Source organism: Lepisosteus platostomus, chromosome 2, assembly GCF_059453375.1.
Source record: "Lepisosteus platostomus isolate fLepPlt1 chromosome 2, fLepPlt1.hap1, whole genome shotgun sequence".
NCBI classification, from domain to species: Eukaryota; Metazoa; Chordata; class Actinopteri; order Semionotiformes; family Lepisosteidae; genus Lepisosteus; species Lepisosteus platostomus.
Genome location: NC_142612.1, coordinates 50,973,352 through 50,992,875, shown reverse-complemented (window position 1 = coordinate 50,992,875; position 19,524 = coordinate 50,973,352). Strand labels below are relative to the sequence as shown.

The 19,524-nt window shown below is 36.4% G+C and overlaps 1 protein-coding gene across 1 annotated transcript; it reads left to right on the top strand.

Moving 5' to 3' along the window:
• The first annotated feature begins 13,074 nt into the window (after positions 1–13,074).
• On the top strand, positions 13,075–18,380 carry LOC148676427 (uncharacterized). Its single transcript, XM_088607922.1, has 6 exons — positions 13,075–13,245; positions 13,551–13,895; positions 15,681–16,031; positions 16,560–16,658; positions 17,537–17,574; positions 17,981–18,380. Exons 1-6 carry the CDS (start codon positions 13,203–13,205, stop codon positions 18,110–18,112), a joined length of 1,008 nt encoding a protein of 335 aa, XP_088464048.1. The 5' UTR covers positions 13,075–13,202; the 3' UTR covers positions 18,113–18,380.
• The last annotated feature ends 1,144 nt before the right edge of the window (positions 18,381–19,524 follow it).

The following is a 19,524-nucleotide window of genomic DNA, read 5'->3' as shown; positions in this document are numbered from 1 at the left end:
ACAGCAATCACAATCTCACACACACACACCACACCACCCCCCCCCCCCCCCCACACACACACACACACACACACACACACACACACACACACACACACACACACACACACACACACACACACACACACACACACACACACACACACACACACACACACACACACACAGGAACAACAACAATTAAAATAAGTAAAAAATAAGCACCACTTCAGTGAGAGGGGTGAGCCTGTTTAATCAAACAAAGCAGATGTGAATTAATTGGTTGAACCTTGATACAATTCATAACAGAGTCTAACAGATTTTAAGTCCTTTTCTTGATGGCCAAGGCTTCGTGGTGGATGCTTCAGTGCATCCACTTCATATCTGGAGAAACCTCTAATTCATGAAACTACACCGCTGTGTCGGCTTGTCATCTCTCTAGCACCGTTTTTACAAACTCAGACGCATTTTATCCAGTCGATCCCATTCTCTTCGATACATTCATTCAGAAGCTGAAATATGTGCTCTCCTGTAGTTCTTGTTGGTAATGGCTTACAGAAAAGAAAGTCCTCATGGAACGTACCTTCAAACTCGTATCTAACGTAAATGAGCAAATTGGCCAAATCAAAGGCATCTACAGACTCATCTAATCCATTGAAAAGCATCTGCTCATCTTAACATGCTCTATCAGCGTACTTTTGACATCATCTGCCATTTCATAATTCTATGAGTGACTGTGTCTTTCGAAGGGGGCAGCAGGTCAAGCTGTTTAGCAACTTTTTCTCCACACATAATACGTGTCAATTCTTTTGCCTAGGGTAAACAAAGTTCTTCACAAATAGTGTGGGGCTTACGTGCTTTAGCAATCCGCAAGCTTGCATTTTCCCCCATTTCCGTTTCAGGAGTCCATCTCAGAAGTTAATAGAAGTTTTTATTTATTGTGTCTGGGAGCGAAACACAGAGACATTTTGGTGTATTTAACTCAAATTAACCTAGAACAGTTCTTATATTTTTCTGTTATCTATCACACTTTCCTGTGCTCACAAGATAGCCAGTGTTCCAAACCATGCACATTCCCTATCTGCTCACGATAACTTGTTTTTTTTTTAAATACAATTGGTCACTTATGTTCGTAGTATGCATTTCTATGCTTTCCTGTGCTTTCAAGATTGGCATTGTTCCAAAATCATGCACATTCTCCCACTTTCCTATTTGCTGGAGATAACTTTTTTTTAATCCAATTGGTCACTTACATTCGTAGCACGCATTCCTATGCAATAGTATACAATTACATAGTAGCTCTTGTGTCCACTCAAGTATTAGCGTGCACTGTATCATAGCACGTAGGCTGCATATTTGACACATAAACTAATTTAAATAAAATAGAAAATATGAAAACCCATCCCAATTTTTCAATGCACACAACAAATTTCCAGAGTCATATGGCATACCACCTGGGGGCACTCTGTGATACATGTACCATAGTTTGAGAACTATGGTTCTAGCCTTTGTGGATCCGCAAGGAAGAATAAATCCCCCATATATTCGAAGATGCAGGGATGCAGAATTACTTGTTTGCAAGAAATGAGCACACATACCCAAATATCAGATAGTATTCTATTAAATACAAAATATCAGGTGGGTAACTGCGTCAGCATGCGTAGGCTGCAAAAAAAAAAAAACAAGTAATAGGTTTATTCCATGCTGAAAAGCAAGGAAAGGAAACATAACGTTTCAGTTGTGGAGCCTTCACCTAATTTGTCCATAACATATTTAACCAAGGTAAACCAGATGATTCCTTTAATCAATGTATCACACCTAGCACAGCTAAGTAAACACAATAGGCCCTTTCTTGCTCTGAAGCTCCTGGGAACTTCAAATGTTTACCCAAGCCAGGAGAAAAAAAATGAACCTAGATTCTTAAAGACACTTTGATAACCAGTTCCAAGAACCATAACTATCAATACATATTACAGTTTCTTTGCAATATAATGGAAAAAAATGAAACGAAAAATGAAATATATGTGCAATGTACAGATGCAGCCATTCAAAGTGCGCGGCATAGACACGTATCGCGGGTAATTGGCTACGTCCTCGCGCATCGTGACGCGCGATGACGAGCAATACAGCGGTACGTGATTGGTTGACCAACAGGGACACTCGTGGTGCGTTCGTCGTTCGTAGAAAGATTTAAATATCTTTACTGTGCCCGTTTTAGTATTGAATATTTATATGGAATTTTACCACTGAAGGGAAATCTTAGTAACTGAGCATAAAAAGAATAGCAGCATAATGCGTGTGAAGGCCATAAACGATATTAATTTTGGAACACATACATACAGTATTACAGTATATGGCTGGTCTCTGTACTTTAAAGAACAAAAACACACCAGTATTCCATTTCTCCCTAAACGTTTTAAGCATTGAAAACTTTAACTAACATGTGAAATAGCATGTATAAAAAGTGGTAGTTTTAAGCTTTTCTGCTAATATAATATGGAATCGTGTATCTAAAGAAATTAATAACAATATAATTATATTAATATACTACAACACAGTAGTACACGCTGTACAATGTCTGTTGATTCTGTATTTGTAGGGCTGTTTCACCACTCCCCACGTGACCTTGCCGGTGGTACTGTGGTCTATGTTCCCAACTTATAAACCAGAGGTTTTGTGATCAAATCCAGCCAGCATTGCGACTTTTCTTTTAACAAACATTTCTTTAAAAAAATAAAATAGCAATGTTATGGACAATTAATTGACTTTTTATATTTTTAAATATCACAACATGTTTGAATTTAATTCATTTTTAATAACAATGAATAGTCACCTTCTTTCCTGTTTTACAACTGTCCCTGCTTCTGCTTCCTGCTTCTATCGTGTGTGTGTGTGTGGGGGGGATCCCTTTAGATCTCCCTTCAGATTTAAAAGTTTATTAATCATATCTTCGGTGTCGCATCTTCCCAGTGTAGCTGATCTTTTGCTGCCTGGGTAAACTATCACAAAGCTTAAGAGAACTTAACATTTCTATTATCAACAAATCGTAAATACGACGTTTACATTGACATTATTAATTAATAAATGCAACATAAATTGTTATCTTTGTCTTCTAAGTATTTTAATAAACTTTCAGCATAGCTTTCTCCCCGTTTAGATTTATTTTTCTTGGGATTTTGGGATCAAATGTGGAAAGATTAGATTGTAATCATTTTTATTTTTTAAATACATTTTAGAAAAGTGTAATCTATACTAAAAAGCTGTATTTATTTAATACCACTTGATACTTATATTAATGGAGTTTAGTTGATACTGTTTAAACTTTTATTTTAAATTGTATTACAGCATTGTACACATGCTTAATAGAGAAGAGAGAAAACGCAAGCCTTCTTCAGTTGTGAGGGTTTCTGCTCAGAATGAAACGCTAAAATGTAATGTAGGCTCTGAATGGGTTCAATTACAATTTAAACTTGATTAAGGTAGCTGCCTTTCATCTAAAATCCTGCTTGAATCCTTCTAAACTAAAAATTAGACACAAGAAGAGAAGAGGCTCTGGTGAAATTTCTCTTATTTTAATTTCTCTTTTTTTCTTGGAAAAACATCTTACCCGCTGCAATCCGGGCACAGAAGGATTAAAAGAAGTGAGACAGGCAGGGGGGAGAGTGAATTCTAAACAAAGAGGTTTCCAGGTAACAGTGAAATGGGTGGACAGTCTGGGGAGTGCTTTGTGTATATTCTAATGGCAGTGGGGGTAGGGTGTGTGGGAACAGGCTTCCCAGTTTAGCCGATCTTGTTACAGCATGTTACAGTTTACTATTATTAACCATATTAATTTTAAGTGCTTAATGCCATTTTTTGACCACACACGAATATTCTTATGTCCATATCTTCGCAAGGGAATCAGTGCGAATTGGAATACTAATTAAATGACCGCGGGCACTTTCCACCCCCTCTGACAGCAGGAACTCCTATTTTTAGCTCAGCAGCTCATTACAATATAGGGTGTTCAAACAGTTTTTGTTTACACAGTGACACAGCGTCGCGTTGTGAAACTGTTTTTCCGTGTTTACAAAGAAAGTGGAATACAGTGATACTACCTGCTATATAGATACATATGTTTAGATATTTAGACCTGGCGCAGCACCGAGAGTGGGAGGAGGCGTGGAGCTCAGCAGTACAGAACGAACGTTGTGCTGCCTGGAGCACTTAATGGCTCCAATCGTGTCTGCATTTATAACTTAGTTTTTAAAATTAATCAAGCAATATGAAGCATCTCTTTTTACTTTTAAGTCCCTTAATTATCATTAAGCACAGCTTTCTCACCACTTAGACTATTTTTTGATACCATCCTTAGACAAAGCAGAAACTTGTTGTACTTTCTAATGACATTACAAGTGGAAAGATTACAGATTTTAATCGTCTTTAATTTTGTTACTTTATACATTTTAGAAACGTTTCATCTATACAAACACCACAAAACTATTCTCGATTGTATTTCTGAATGTTATGTTACACTTCGTTCAGTTTTAAATACATCTAATTAAGAAAGCTAGGTGTTAGCATAAACTATTAGTAATCAATAATATTAAATTTAGCACTGTAATAAGTTGTTGCACTTGCCCCCGTATCTTGTAAAAATATATTTTCATCGTTCAAATATACATTAAATCTGACTATCATATAATAAGTTAAATACAAAACCAAAGAAAAAATAGGGTAAAATATAATTCAAAATATTTTGCTAACAATGTTAACTGTTTATAAATAATAAAATGTATTAACCAAGGAGTAGGATTGCACAGTTGTTAGTATGCTTTTTGTTTTGTTTCTTTTTCATAAATACAACAGTAGTACCTGATGTCTCAGTGGCTTTCAAAATTAAATTATGTATGCAAACCTTTGAACTAGAAAGATAACAAATATATCTATCCATTTCTAATGGTGGCAAAGTGGTTAACATTGCTATATTGCAGCACTGGGGTCCTAGGTTCAATTCCTGCCGTCCTGTGTGTGTGGGGTTTGCATGTTCTCTCTGGGTTACATGGTTTTTCTCCATATGTGTGATATGACTCCCTCTCGCACTCCAAAACATACTGGTAAGTTAATTGGTTTATGGGAAAACTGGTCCTGGTGTGTGTGTGTGTCTGTGTCTGTCTGTCCTGTGATGGACTGGCGCAATGCCCAGGGTGTATTCTGCCTTGTGTCCGTTGCTTACTGGGATAGGCTCCAAATCCTCTGTACTGGATAAAGAGATTAGAAAATGGATGAAAGTAAAGGCACTGTGTGGGTGGAACTATACACAGTGTTAGAAACCCACTATGAAATGGCAGCATCTCACTGAGAATAAAATATTTTATAGTGGTGGCTTAATGAAACAGCCTTTCCACCTCTCTTGCACATCAGTATCCATACTTAGTCAGTTAAACAAATTGCATCTAATTATAAACATCTTAATATGCTGGCTCTGTGGATCAGCATCAGCTATGTTTGCCCATTCCTTAAATTCATGTGCATCCAAGACACAGTTCAATGCTAGCAACTACACAGAATCTAAAATACAATCCTCATTTCAGTATCTATGTAAACATACAGTCTGTTAACTTCATCATCTTCATCAAAAGTATGCCTAACCCCATTAGGAAGTGTTCTTGTTATCAACATTATCTTTTTCTTACCAACATCTCGAATCTTTTATCCTGCATTAACTCAGCCAACACTTAAATCCCCAAAAGCTGCTTGTGTTAATTTCTTTAAATCACAAATATCATATGTAAATACTGGCCATGTAATGCTCTGCATTGTGGAATAATAGTTTATTTTAAAGGGAACTAGAGAAACTAGGAACTAGAGAAATCAAGGAAGGCTTTTTTTCTAGAATTAATAAATGCACATCCTGTTCACTGGGGAAATTAAATCCACACTGAGCAATCTTCAATATGTTCAGAATATGACAGCAAGAATCCTAACAGGGATGCATTACACCTGTCTTCAAGTCCTTGCACTGGCTTCCTATCAGGTTTCGAGTCAACTTCAAAATGCTCATCCTCACTCAGTACCTATATGGCTTTTTATCTGTCTACTCCCTACCTTTGTGCATCTGACTCTGGTCTTTTAGCTGTCCTTAAGAACATCTACATTCTGTGGGTGACAGGACCTTCTCTAGTTGCACCCCAGAGCTCTCGATTTGTATCCCCAGTGATATCAGCCACGTACCCTAAGTGCATTTAAATCTAACCTCAAAACCTTTCTTTTCAAAAGACTTAGTGTCAGTATCTGCTTCATTTTCTAATTTTGGTAGCACCTCTTACTGCTTGTCTTTTTTATATGTATTTACTTTGTAATCTGTGGTCCTTTTAACTGTTTTTACATCTACTGTACTGCTTTGAGATGCCACTTTTAAAAGTGATATATAAAATAAAGTTTTATCACTCTTCTCATTCCCTCTTGCAAATCTAGCAGGATAGAGAAAGCACAGAAAATAGGCAGTTAGATTGATCAGATTATTCATTTAGCAAAGAGGTGTAGCGGCGAGGCTTATTAATAAGGCAGAATTAAGTGATTCTGAGCTTTCCCAAATTAGGCCTCATCTCTCTGTTCATCTCTGTGGTGCAGCCACAGAGAAAGTATTCATGCAGGCTGATTTAAGGTTTCCTTTGATAAGGTTTCCTAGGACAGCTCCCAAAGGAGGATGCACTTAGCTAAGCCTGGCTATCATGATCAATGGTCATCCATTGGCGCCTATCTGTCTAGGGAGTGCCAGATGGACATCTGGACTGTATTCCTAAGTGTCAGGAGTAATTGTCTCATATCTCACCTTGATCAAACAATCAGGGACTGGTAGGGCCGAGTAACCCACGTGGGACTCTGATGCCCATGGAACTTTCAGCCAATCAACGAGCTGAAGTTCCTCCAGGTAAAAACAGGCAACACAGAGAGCCTGAGAGATTCAGTAAGATTCAGTGGAGGATTCAGAGTGGACTTCTGAGACTATTCTAAAGGGAATTCAAAGGAGAATTCCAGGGCAGGACGGCCCAGGAGCAGAAGGCTCCCAAGGGCAGGACATTCTCTGACCATCCTGAGACTCAGCCCGGACAACCATGGAACGGCCAGTGTGTCCGAGTGCGAGAACTTTCCTTTGTTCTAAGAGTCTAGAGCGGAGGTTGCCAGAGAGTAACCAGAGGATCCACCCGAGGTTAGCAGGCCTCATGAACAGGTCGGAACTATGGACAGCTGAATCACTATTCAGAACTAGCGCTTCATCAGGAACGAACTGGTCCTCTTCCTGACTTGCTGGGACCCACAGTCATCTTTTCTCCTGTGCACAAACTTTGCTAGTTAAAGCCAACATTAACTAGCCGGTCAGTGAGCATCAGCAGCGTACCGTCGCAAGCCGCACAGCACAGCCTGGCACGCAGCCAGAGAGCGCGGATTGGACAGCAACAAGCCTGCAACTGTTTCTTTGAGTCCGCAGGAGATCTGAATCCCCAGAGATTGGGTGAGTATTCAACTTCAATGCATTACAGCTCGAGAATTCAATTGTTATCCCAACCAGTTGATATCAATTTAATTCCTAAGGGTTATGTACTTGTTTTGAGTATCTAATGTAGAAGTTATAACCAAGTTCATTTATGAAACAGTCTTAATGAATGATATACTGAACGTATGTCCTCTTGATATATGTAACTCTTTGTAACTGACTGAATATATACCTTTTGTATTCTGATAACCCTCTCGATAAGATCTGTTAGGTTTATATGCATATTCTACGTATTAATAAATGTATCCTCGTGTATTACTACCTGTGTGTGTGCGTTGTTTGAGTTATGTCGCATGGTTGGATTCTAAAGCTATCAAAAGAATCAGTTTTGTGATTTACTGCTACAATTAATAATTGTCCCAGTAAATGCCCAAACCTTACAGAACTGGTGCCTTCAGAGAGCACACTACATTTAATTTGGCATCCCTGGGTCGGTTATGGCAACGCTACAGAGGGAATGAGAAGAGCGACAAACTAGTATACTTTAGATTTTTTTTTCTGAACCAGGGAAAATCTGATCATGTTTCTCTATTTTGAACGATGGAGCAGCAGTCTCCCGATAAGTGCCTCTCCCCACAGCGCAGGTTGCAATGCTCTGCCCCCACAGAGCACACACCGCCTCAGGACACTCCATCCCGGCCTCTCTGCTTACCACCGCGCAGGAATTGGCTGATGCTGTCCCCGCTGTCTATCTCCCCTCAGGAAGCACCGTTTACAGAGCGGAATTCACAGACGCCAGTGGGACGAACAGTTCTCCCAGATATCCAACTGTCGCTCATCACTCAAGAGAAAGAGGGGGGGTTGTACTTGCAGTGCATCGGTATAGATGGGAAAGCGAGAGCCGACTGCTATTCCGCCCTTGTGTTTCGAAATCTTGTGACTTTTGAAATTTACTGGGGGTGGACCACATCGGTAAATTACGATGGGTCCAGAGGCAAAAGTGCCTTGCCTTGCATTCTCCGAGAAACCATTAGTAGCATGGTGAATCGGAGATTCTCAACACTTACTCCGTGCGACTGGAAAATAATTTGTGATGGGATCAACGAAATGCTTCGAAGAAGGAGGCGCTCTTTTCCTCTAGTCTAACAGTCTGTCCACAAACAAAACATTCCTGTTAAACAAGAGGAATGTAAAAAAACAATTACTTTTTGACAATGAAAACCGGCGTGTGTGTCTCTCTCTCTCTCTGCTGGATGTGTCTCTCTCTCTGTGCTGAATGAATAAAAGCATTTTATTAAAAAAGCGTTTGCGTTTGTCTGGGTATTTACTTTGTAATCTGTGGTCCTTTTAACTGTTTTTACATCTACTGTATTACTTTGAGATGCTACTTTTAAAGGTGATATATAAAATAAAGTTTTTTATTATTGTTATAGAGAAACATGATCAGATTTTCCCTGGTTCAGAAAAAAAAGATCTAAAGTATACTTGTTTGTCACTCTTCTCATTCCCTCTTTGCTAAATGACTTTTCATACTAATCTGATCAATCTATCAGCCTATTTTCTGTGCTTTCTCTATCCTGCTAGATATGCAATTATTCTGAAAATTTTCTTCTTGAAATAACTCATTTCTAATTTTCTGTTTTCACTGTTAACATCTTGCAGCAACTCTGTGACAAAATATACACTTAGCTTAACCTGACAGTTCATCCTGATACCAACATTGAATAAAAAAATCTTAAGATTTCTATATTTATGTCTTTATTTAGTGGTTTCAATAGTGACAAAGGCTAAACTTTCTTGGGAAAATGTATTTTATGTAAACCATGTTTGCTATTAATTCATTTAGGGTTCACTGACAGAATTGCTGTTTTTTATGCATGCCAAAAAATTTTGGTGCCGTCGTCTCCACTTTAAAGGTACCCCCGTGCTGGAAGAATTTGACCTCAGAACGTTTGCCCAGCGTACTAATATAGGCACATCCCAGAATTTTGACTTCACTGTGTAATGAAGAAATTTTAAAGACTACTTCTTAGCATAGATTAAAAAGCTTGGATTCCCATGGACAGTATCTTATACACATATCTTTTTCTGTTGTCTTTGTTGATCTCTTGAGGATCCTTGTGATATTTTGAATGATAAAAGTGTGGCAGTTTAAATAATTTTCGTTGTTAGAAATTATGAAATGCTCTGTTAAAAGCAAGGGAGTTTTTATATCTGTTATAGTAAAAGAAAATGCCCAATGAACTAGGGATTGAACAGTTTTTCAGTGCTTGTACAATCGATGGAAATGTTCAAATAAATGTGCTAAAGAAATAAACAAAAAAGTAAGTTATTTGTTGCTTTGGCAATACAGATTGTACCCATCGGTCAAGCTAATAAAGCACCTTGAATTGAATTGAGAGGGGGGGCGAACGAGCGAGAGAGAGAGAAACACCCAGGGGTGCAGAACTAGGGAACTGTTTACATATTAAAACTATTTCCCAAATTTAATATGTGCTTTTCTATATTTATTGTCAATTAATTGTCCATAATATTGCTATTCTATCTTTCCAAAGAGATGTTTGTTAAAAGAAAAGTCACGGCAATGGCTGGATTTGAACACACAACCTCTGGTTTATAAGTCAGGAATGTAGACCACAGTACCACCAGCAAGGTCACATGAGAAGTGGTGAAACAGCCCTACTCATACAGAATCAACAGACATTGTACAGCGTGTACTACTGTGTTGCAGTATATGAGTATAATTATATTGTTATTAATTTATTTAGATATGCGATTCCATATTATATTAGCAGAAAAGCTTAAAACTACCACTTTTTATACACGCTATTTCACATGATAGTTAAAGACTTCGATGCTTAAAATGTTTAGGGAGAAATGGAATACTGGTGTGTATTTTTTCTTTAAAGTACTGTTTCCTGGAATCTGACTGGCTGACACCCTTCTGAAGTGGTACCATAATCTCTTATACGGAAAAGAAAGCGTAGATAAAAAAAGCTTGGATTCTCATGTATCTGATACAAGTATCTTTTAATACAGTCTTTGCTGTGCTCTTGAGGATCCTTGTGATATTTTGAGCTCTGGTTGAATGATAAGTGTCACAGTTTAAATAATTTTCGTTGTTAGAAATTATGAAACACTCTGTTAAAAGCAAGAGAGTTTTTATGTCCGTTACAGTAAAAGAAAATGCCTGACAAAGACAGATTCCAAGTGCTTGTACAAATGTGCTTAAGAAATGAGCAAAAAAAGTCATTTATTCCTTTATCATATTGGCTAGCTAATATCCTGTCCTTGTTAGTTAGATCAACGAAATGCTGTGGTGTTTGTCAAAGAAAACAATAAAAGTATTTTCGTTTAAAATGACGGTTAGAAAGAATGTGGACCAGCGTAATACTTTGAGTTTACAGCTTGTCCAAAATCATTCATTATTAATACTATTAGTAATATCTTCGGTAAAGGTTTTGATGCATGAAATATTTCTCCATAATTTAAATATTTATGATAAAGGTAGGTTGTGTACTTTTGTCCAACAGAGCAATCTTGCTTTCATAAAATATACCAACTTTTTAATGACTGATGATTAACATGCTGTAATACACAGTTTAAATTTAAAAGCTCAAATGCTGTACATGAGAGGTTAAGCTTTATTGGCTCCTACTGGCGGTTTTACAAGGTGATTCCGGATACTTTCCGTTATGACGTCAAATGACGCGTTACACCGCATGATACTGCTTGAAACCGTGTTTTGATGCGACACGCCCACCACGGTGTACCGCGAAATACCCCACGCATTTTGAATGGCTGCATCTGTATGTAGGAAGAAAAGTTTTCATTATGACAATATTAAAACTGTAACTGTTTAGTAATGCTGTCCGCCCAGAGGCATTACTGGTAAAACACATGTGTATGACTTGCAATATTGGGTGATAAATAATAGATTCACAATTATATTTGCCATTCTAATAACAGATGTGGTTTCTTTTTCCATTTAAAATAAAGATAATATAGATTAATTACAACATAAAACAAAATTGTATAATTACTGTATATGCATATTAATAATTGTATATAGTGTATAGTGCTTTTAAAACCAGTAAATTTATTATCATTGTTACATTGTGATAAATCATATTATGTTCATTGCAGTTCAACCAATTGTCTGTCGCCAGTACAGTATATGATCAGTGCATGTAAGCATAAACATTAACAACTAATAAAAAAATAATTTTGTTTTACAATACACAGCTGCAGTGTACTATTAAGTCAACAATTTCAACATTATTCCACCTGTAGCATCTTTGTAAAAATGATTAAATCTCACTCTACACCACTTTCTCAAAAGGCAAAAGTAGATGCAACATAATTTTAACAACCTCATTCATGATGTGATTAAGAAAAACACAAGTTAACTTTCTGAATAAAAATAGTTTAAATGAAAAAAAATAGTTCTCTTAATTTTAAATAAATAAAGGAAAATGGAGGGGAATTTAAGAGACAGAATGCAAATAAGACAGCAATCTCCCTCCTGTCTGGAAGAAACCAGGTGAAGAGCTCTGGATAAGAGGATTTTTCGGATTGATAAGATTAAAGCAAACTGATACGCAATGTCAACTTGCCTGAAGCAAAATAATTAGAACAACATCATAATTATAAGACCCATTTCCTTATGAAACCTGTTTTCCAAGCATTGGATGCTTTGCATTCTTGAAATGGAATGTTTAGATTTGTAGCTCAAAGCTGTTACAGTAGGTGTAAAACAGTACAACGTGGTTCATTGAAGAATAATTTTGTTTTTAAAGTGTGAGGCTTTTTGTGAGTAAGTTCCTGTACAGAGCATAGAACTTCCAAGTACAATGAGACGGCCCCAGCTTCTCTTACAGTTTCTCATCAAAATAGGAAAACAATTGATAATTAATTGCACTTTTAAGTAAAACAAACCTTGGTCACTTTTAAAGATATCATAGATTTTCACCTGATAGCACCAAATTCAGTGGTTCCCAACATCAGTTCTAGAGGGACCCGATTTCTGCTGGTTTTATTTCAACTGAGTTCATTATCGCTAGTCGTAATTGGTAACTCTTGATCTTCTTACTTAAGTAGTTTATTTTTTGGTGTAAATAGTCAGAATGTAGTAGTCAAAACAATGTCATTTCTCCCTTTTCCAGAAGTTCAGTTGGTTATATTTCAGGGAATACACGATAACCGCACTGAAGCTCAGAAGCAGGGATAGCTGCTTATCCCACTTACAAGCAGAAGCAGGTCTTATCCCACTTATAAATCTCATTAAAACAAATAAAATATATGTTTCAGATGCAAAACTAAAATCATTTAATTAAGGATTACAAAGGTGGCTGGAACAAAAACTCAATTGTTCCACAAGATAGCATTGCTAATCAAGACCAGGGTTTGTGAAATTCTGATCGAGTATGAATATTAAAAAGTTGTATGCAAATTAAAAATAAATAAACTCACAGTTTCTGTAAAGACCTGAAACATATTCCAAATATCTCCAGTGTGATTGAACAATAACTTCCTATAGTCTTCCGTACAGTATATTGTGAAAACCCTTTAATATGAGGACATCAGTAAATGTTTGGTCTTTGTCTTCACCAATCAGAAGAGGTTGGGTGTTCCCCCAGCGCTGCTTCCAACAGGTATTTAGTGTAACAGTGAGCTCCTTCAGTGTCTCAAATTCTGAGAGCTGGAGGCTCTGGAAAGCTACCATCAGGTCAGAGGATTTGCTAAGATGATCAAACTCTGGGTGGCACTGGGGCTTCTTTGGAAATCGTGTAAGTAAAAAAAACCTTCTTTCTCATTTGTCTATAATCAGTGTTTTTTTTTTACTTCAGCTTAATATCATAAACATTTTTTAAGGGTAATACATTGTATATTTCACATTGTGCAGCTTTTTACACTTCAGATTATGGGACCATAAATTACCCTGAATTACCAAATACAGTACCTTAATCATGATAATTATCATTATTTAAAGGTTTTGTTCGATCCTGAGCAGGTTTGTGTTCTTAGATCCATATTTCTCTTGACCTAACTTGGGAAGGCTGATAGCTAACCATTAATATATTTGTTTTTCCAGATGTAGCCCCAGAATATGTCATCACTCAGCCCTGTCTCTCAGTGTCCGCACAGCTCGGAGACTCTGTTACTCTGGAATGCTATGTATCTGCTAAAAGTGTAACTCGAGTGTGGTTGAAACAGTCGGTGGGAGAGTCACCTAGAGTCATTGTAACATCATATTATAATGATGAAAACTTTCATGGAGAATTTAAAAATAATTCAAAATACAGTGTTCAAAAACATAACAAATCATTTCACATCAAGTTAACAGTTACCAGTTCTTCAGATGCTGGAATGTACTATTGTGGAATAATCTTGATAAATTATATTCAGTTTGCAAATGGAACATTCCTGACAATCAAAGGTAAACTTCATCGTAATGCTCCGCATTGACATTTTTTAGCAATGTTTTCAATCTTTAAATGTTTTGTTTTTTTAATACACTTAAATAACTGCAACACATAGAATATGAAAAATCACAAGCCCTAGCATAAAAGTCATGATACAGCTCACATGCCATCTAACTATTCAGGATAATGAGAAAATATATATTTTTTTAGTTTTGTCCATTTAAAAATATTAAAGTCTTTGATCAATGGCTTTGTAATAATATCTCATGGTAGGTTGTAAAATCAATGTGATATAATTTTAATTGTGCAAGAAGCTAAAGTATTCTGAATGCAACTTGCATGTGATATATTAAAGCAAAATATAATTTCTTGTAATTAGCAAAACAGTGTTGTACTCATAATTTTATTACTTGAAACAAATCACCTTCTAATTTAGATAGGAAAAACACACACTACATATAATTTGCAGATATATAGTTGCAGATTATTTTATATTTTTAGCAGTTCAAATTCATGATATAGTACTGTCTTAATGTCTTTTTCTTAATTAATACAGTGACAAATCCGGCTATTAGATACTGCTTGATTGGCTGTGCTGGTGGTGAAATATTATATTTTTAATAAATAAATGATCAAATCTGATATTTGTTGTCATAGTCCCTATAACATATTATTGTTAGATAAAAATATCAGTATGATACAGTATGCGCATGATTTTCATGTTGCTATGTAAAGTAATAGCACAATAAAAATTAGCACTGTAAAATAAAAATAAAAAAATAAATACAACTCTGACTCCAACAAGTGCAAAAAAAATATTTTAAAGGATTTCAGTCTTTGTTTAAACAGAGGTACAATTAAACTATATTTTGCTACTAAGGTTTTCTTTAAGACAGACAGAGGTACAGCCAAATTATGTTTTGGCACTAAATTACTTTGTCACCATAGTGAAATGCTTTTCCGTTTGTAAAATCCTATATAACTAGCCCTATTTTCAAATTTGTATAGGTAGTTACACTCTTTTTATCTTCCATACTGGTTTTATTTTGGAAAATAAAAAAAATGCTAAATATATGTCTGACAATAGTGTTTCACCCCAAATAACATTCATACTTGTATTAGTTGTAAAACCATGTACAATTACTATGCACCCACACAGCCAGCATTATGATATCCAAAAAGAATGCTCAATAAACTGTTTTACTACAAATAGTAGAGTCCTTCTTAACTATGAGGGATCATACTGTATATGTATTGTATGTTAACTAATACAACACTTTGAACTCATAATGTACATAATGTTAGGGATTATCATTGTTTAGATTTCCTTTGTGTTCATAAGCACAGCTTTTCTTAAAAGTAACAAAAGACCTTTGGCATTGTAAAAATAAAATTAGAATTAGAGTAGATCAATTACACTTATAAGAGATAAAAACAATAAAATTTCATTATATACAGTTGTCACCAGCTAAACAAATGATTGGCACAAATCTAGAACTAAAAAATATTTGTACTTCACTATTGCACAATGGGGTTAGGGCAACACTGTTATTTATCACTGGGACAGCAACAATAAATAAATATAATGTGTAAAATGGGCTACCTCATTGATAACATTTCTATTGTTTGGAAAAACTGAGAAATCTAATAAGATTAAATGCTTAAAGTAAATACGTATATCCTACATGTGAACTAACTACAGAATAGATAAGAAAAGCACTTTAAATAGCCATGCATACAACTTGCTTAGTTTTAAAACTGACAAAACATTCTGACACAAACTTGTCCTCTTCTTTCAGAATTAGAGTCAATGAGCAGGAGTGTTGTACAGCAGCCTGTGTCTGTCCCAGTCCATCCAGGAGATGATGTGACTCTGCAGTGTATAACACACACAGAGACCTGTGCAGGAGGGCACAATATTTATTGGTTTAGACGTGGCTCAGGAGAATCCCTTCCAGGCATAATTTACACACATAGAAACTGGAGTAACAAGTGTAATGGGAGTTTTGATGCTGGATCTCCTACACAGAGTTGTGTCTATAACCTCCCTAAGAGGAACCTCAGCTCCTCTGATGCTGGGACTTACTACTGTGCTGTGGCCATATGTGGAGAGATCCTGTTTGGGAACGGTACACTCCTGGAGATTACAGGTAATGATTCTTATTGTCTTTGTACTTCCTTAAAATTACATCAATAAAGTATCGATATAGCCACTAGTGCCAGCAATGGAGTATATTGAGTTTGGATATTTTCCCCGTTTCTGTTGTTTTTTCTGGGTGCTTTGATTTCCTCCCACAGTCTGAAAAAACATACACGTAGGTTAAATGGTTTCTAAGAAAATTGGCCCTGGTGCATGTGTGCGTGCATTTATGTTTATGTCTGTCCAGTCTGTGATGGCAAGGTTTCTATCCCTGTCAATCCTGGGTTTATCCTGAGCTTAGCCCTGCAAGCAACAGGGACAAGGCAGGGATAAGCTCCGGCTCCCCCACAATCCTGAAATGGAAGAAGCAAAGTATAAAAAATGGATGGGTGGATATTCTTGTTTATAGGACATATTTGTAGAAATGCACATGATGGTCTTGTTAATGTTTTTTACAGTTGTTTTAAATTTAAAATCAATTACACAATACATGTTTTCATATTTTATCTCTACTCTTAATGTCATGTATCTTATCAAGGTGAGCTTGATCCTGTTGTTCTGGTTTTGGGGATGACAAATGCGGTGTGTGTGATTGTCATTGCTGTCCTCATCTGCACCAGAAACACACATTGTGCAGGTGAGTTGGCTACATGCAACATTCCAAATATACAAGTACAATTATTGTGTTATTCATTACCTCCTTACCAAATATTATCAATATCAAAGAAAAAAATAATTTAATATAAGAATTTGACAGCTGAGACTACCCTTATAAATATTGAATATTTTTTATGACTAAAGGTTTATATAATTAGTTCATATATCCTCAAAGGAAAACCTGAACTACAAGGACAAGAAAAAAAAAACACTGTTAAAATTATGTCACGGTGTTTAACAATCATTTAAGGAACTAATTAAAAGAAATTATATTTCTTGTGTATTGAGTAAAGCTAGAAAACAAAATCATGAAAATAATAGTACCAGTTAAAATACTGTAATTAAGCCCATCCAGTGTCACTCAAACAAGGTGTTATCTAAAACAGCATACCATTTCATACTGTATGTGATTGTGTCCATGTTCTCTCATCAATTAAACTACATTTTGCAGAATTTTAAAGAAAAGGCACAATTAACTTCACATGTTGGAAATTTTATTTTCAGCCCCATGTCTATCCCTTTCATTATCATGACATATCATGAAGGTGCTTCTTGAGAAATTTGATACAGAGGAAATTTGACACAATTCATGGCACACATTTAGTTTGGCTTGAACAAAGGATCTGAAGTAAATTTATTATGCACTTGGGCTACCCCTCATCTTGTTTCTAATATCCTACTAAATGCTTCATCAAAGCACAGAAAGTAGTTTCAAGTTAGCTCACTTATAATAGTGACATTGTAGTGCTCTTTTCACCTTGAGATTAAACCTAATTTTAAACCTCAACACCAACCACTAAAGAATTAGAAGTACATTCTTAAAATTTCTGTCTTCATCTCTCTTTTCATGTTTCACAGGAAACGTAAAAGGCACCACTAAATCCACACATGTCCAGGTAATGCAAAGACCCCGAGATTCAGCAGTTTTGGAGTTTTGATTTGGTGCACAGGAATACATTTTAAACAAATTATAAGCCATTTTACTTTGTTTATTGTTTGCTAATAGTCAACAAAAAATACCTCACTCAATCATATGAAACATAAATGGATCTTTATTTGGTAAACTGCAAAGTATTTTAATTGTACTGATAAATGAAGTAGTAGATAGGATAAGCAGAAAATAAGATTTTTTAAACCTTTTTTACTTTCAATATTAGCTTCAGTTGTCAGGTTCTCAATATATTCAAAGATATGCTTTTATAACTCAGTTTGTTCTTTTGTTCATGGCACAGAGTTACTATTATATAGATTTTGGTTCAGTAAAGTATTAAAACAAACTAAAAACACTTTTACTTTCTTCAGAATGAGGACACAGATATGCTGAATTATGCTGCCCTGAGCTTCACTCAAACCAAAACCAAGGCAAGAAGAAAAAGCAGAGAGATGGACAGTCTAGCTGTATACTCACAAGTCAAAAGAGTGACTGAAGAATGATGTCAGGCGTCAAACCCAAGAATGAACATTCCAAACATTTTGACAGTTTTAAAGAGTTCTTCTAATGAAAAAAGTCTTCTGAAAAATGATTTCACATGCTTTCATTCAAACCGTTTTTCTTTATCTCAACATGCTACTAAAAGAGATACAGTAAGAGATAATCTCTTGCAGTAAATGCCCAGCCATCTACATTGGAGAAACAGGAAGGAGACTCGGAGACCGCTTCAGAGAATACATCAGGGCTGTGAAGATTAAAGATCTCTCCAAGTCCATTGTTTCTCATTTCACCTCTGACGGCCACGACCACTCTAATCTCTCCATCTGTGTTCTCAAAGACGGTTTTCTGAACTCATACATCATAAAGAGTACCAAAACCAAAATTATCCTGCAGCTAGGATCACACCTTCCCCCTTCTCTTAACGACAGACTACTCTTCTTCTAAATTTTCTTCATTCATTGGAAGTTTCATTTCACACCTCTCTACACCTATTCTGAATTCACACCTCTTGATTGGCCTCTCTTTCTGTCCCCTGCTCCCGCCTCTCACTCCTCCTCCCTCCCAGCCTTTGTTCTCCCGCTACTTTACCTTTGCCTACTGCCTTGTCTCTCTCACACCTGAAGAAGGCTCCACGGCCAAAACGTGTTTTCTTTCTTATTTTTTTCAGTATGGAATAAACCTATTACCTGTTCCTTTGCAGCCTACGCATGCTGACGCAGCTACCCACCTGAACTAATTATATTCATGTACTGTAACAGAAACAGTAGTATATACTGTACACATACAGTATCTACTGATATGTGTACAGCTCTTTCACCACTTGTCATGTGGCGTGATGGCTTAAGTGCCTGACTTATAAACGAGAGGTTGGCTGTTCAAGTCCAGCTAGCGCCACAAGTTTTCTTTTATGTAGGCTCTGAACAGGTTCAACTATGTTTTGGGCTGGATTGGGGTCATTTGGGCTGAAATCCTGCTTGAATCCTGCTAAACTAAAAATTAAACACAAGAAGAGAAGAGGCTCTGGTGACATTTCTCTGTGAACTGAAAAGTGTAAAGTGTCTCCTCCTTTTAACGGGAAGAGATGTGGTGCTTTAAACAAGAGAGTGTGGCGTTACTTTTTGTCAATGAAAAAGTGTGTGTGTTTTTTTTTTACTCCCTGGAGGAAACGGGCTTCCATAAGAATCAAGTAGTACAGATGCAGCCATTCAAAATGCAAGGTACAAACCCGTACCACACGCAATTACCCACAAGCCACCGCAGTGCAACGCAGTAAGTGATTGGCTGGCCAAAATGACCGACAGGGGCACTCCTGGTGCATTGGTCGGTAGTGAAAAGATTTAATCATTTAATCACTTTATTGTGCACATTTTAATCCACTTAGTATTGAATATTTATATGAAATTTTACAACTAAA

What these genes read in the sequence shown, in the direction of transcription:
- LOC148676427 (XM_088607922.1), top strand. Translation starts at nt 13,203, where the DNA reads ATGATCAAACTCTGGGTGGCACTGGGGCTTCTTTGGAAATCGT. An exon ending in CAGAAACACACATTGTGCAG is followed by an intron (nt 16,659 to 17,536) that starts GTGAGTTGGCTA and finishes CATGTTTCACAG; the next exon opens with GAAACGTAAAAGGCACCACT. An exon ending in CTAAATCCACACATGTCCAG is followed by an intron (nt 17,575 to 17,980) that starts GTAATGCAAAGA and finishes TACTTTCTTCAG; the next exon opens with AATGAGGACACAGATATGCT.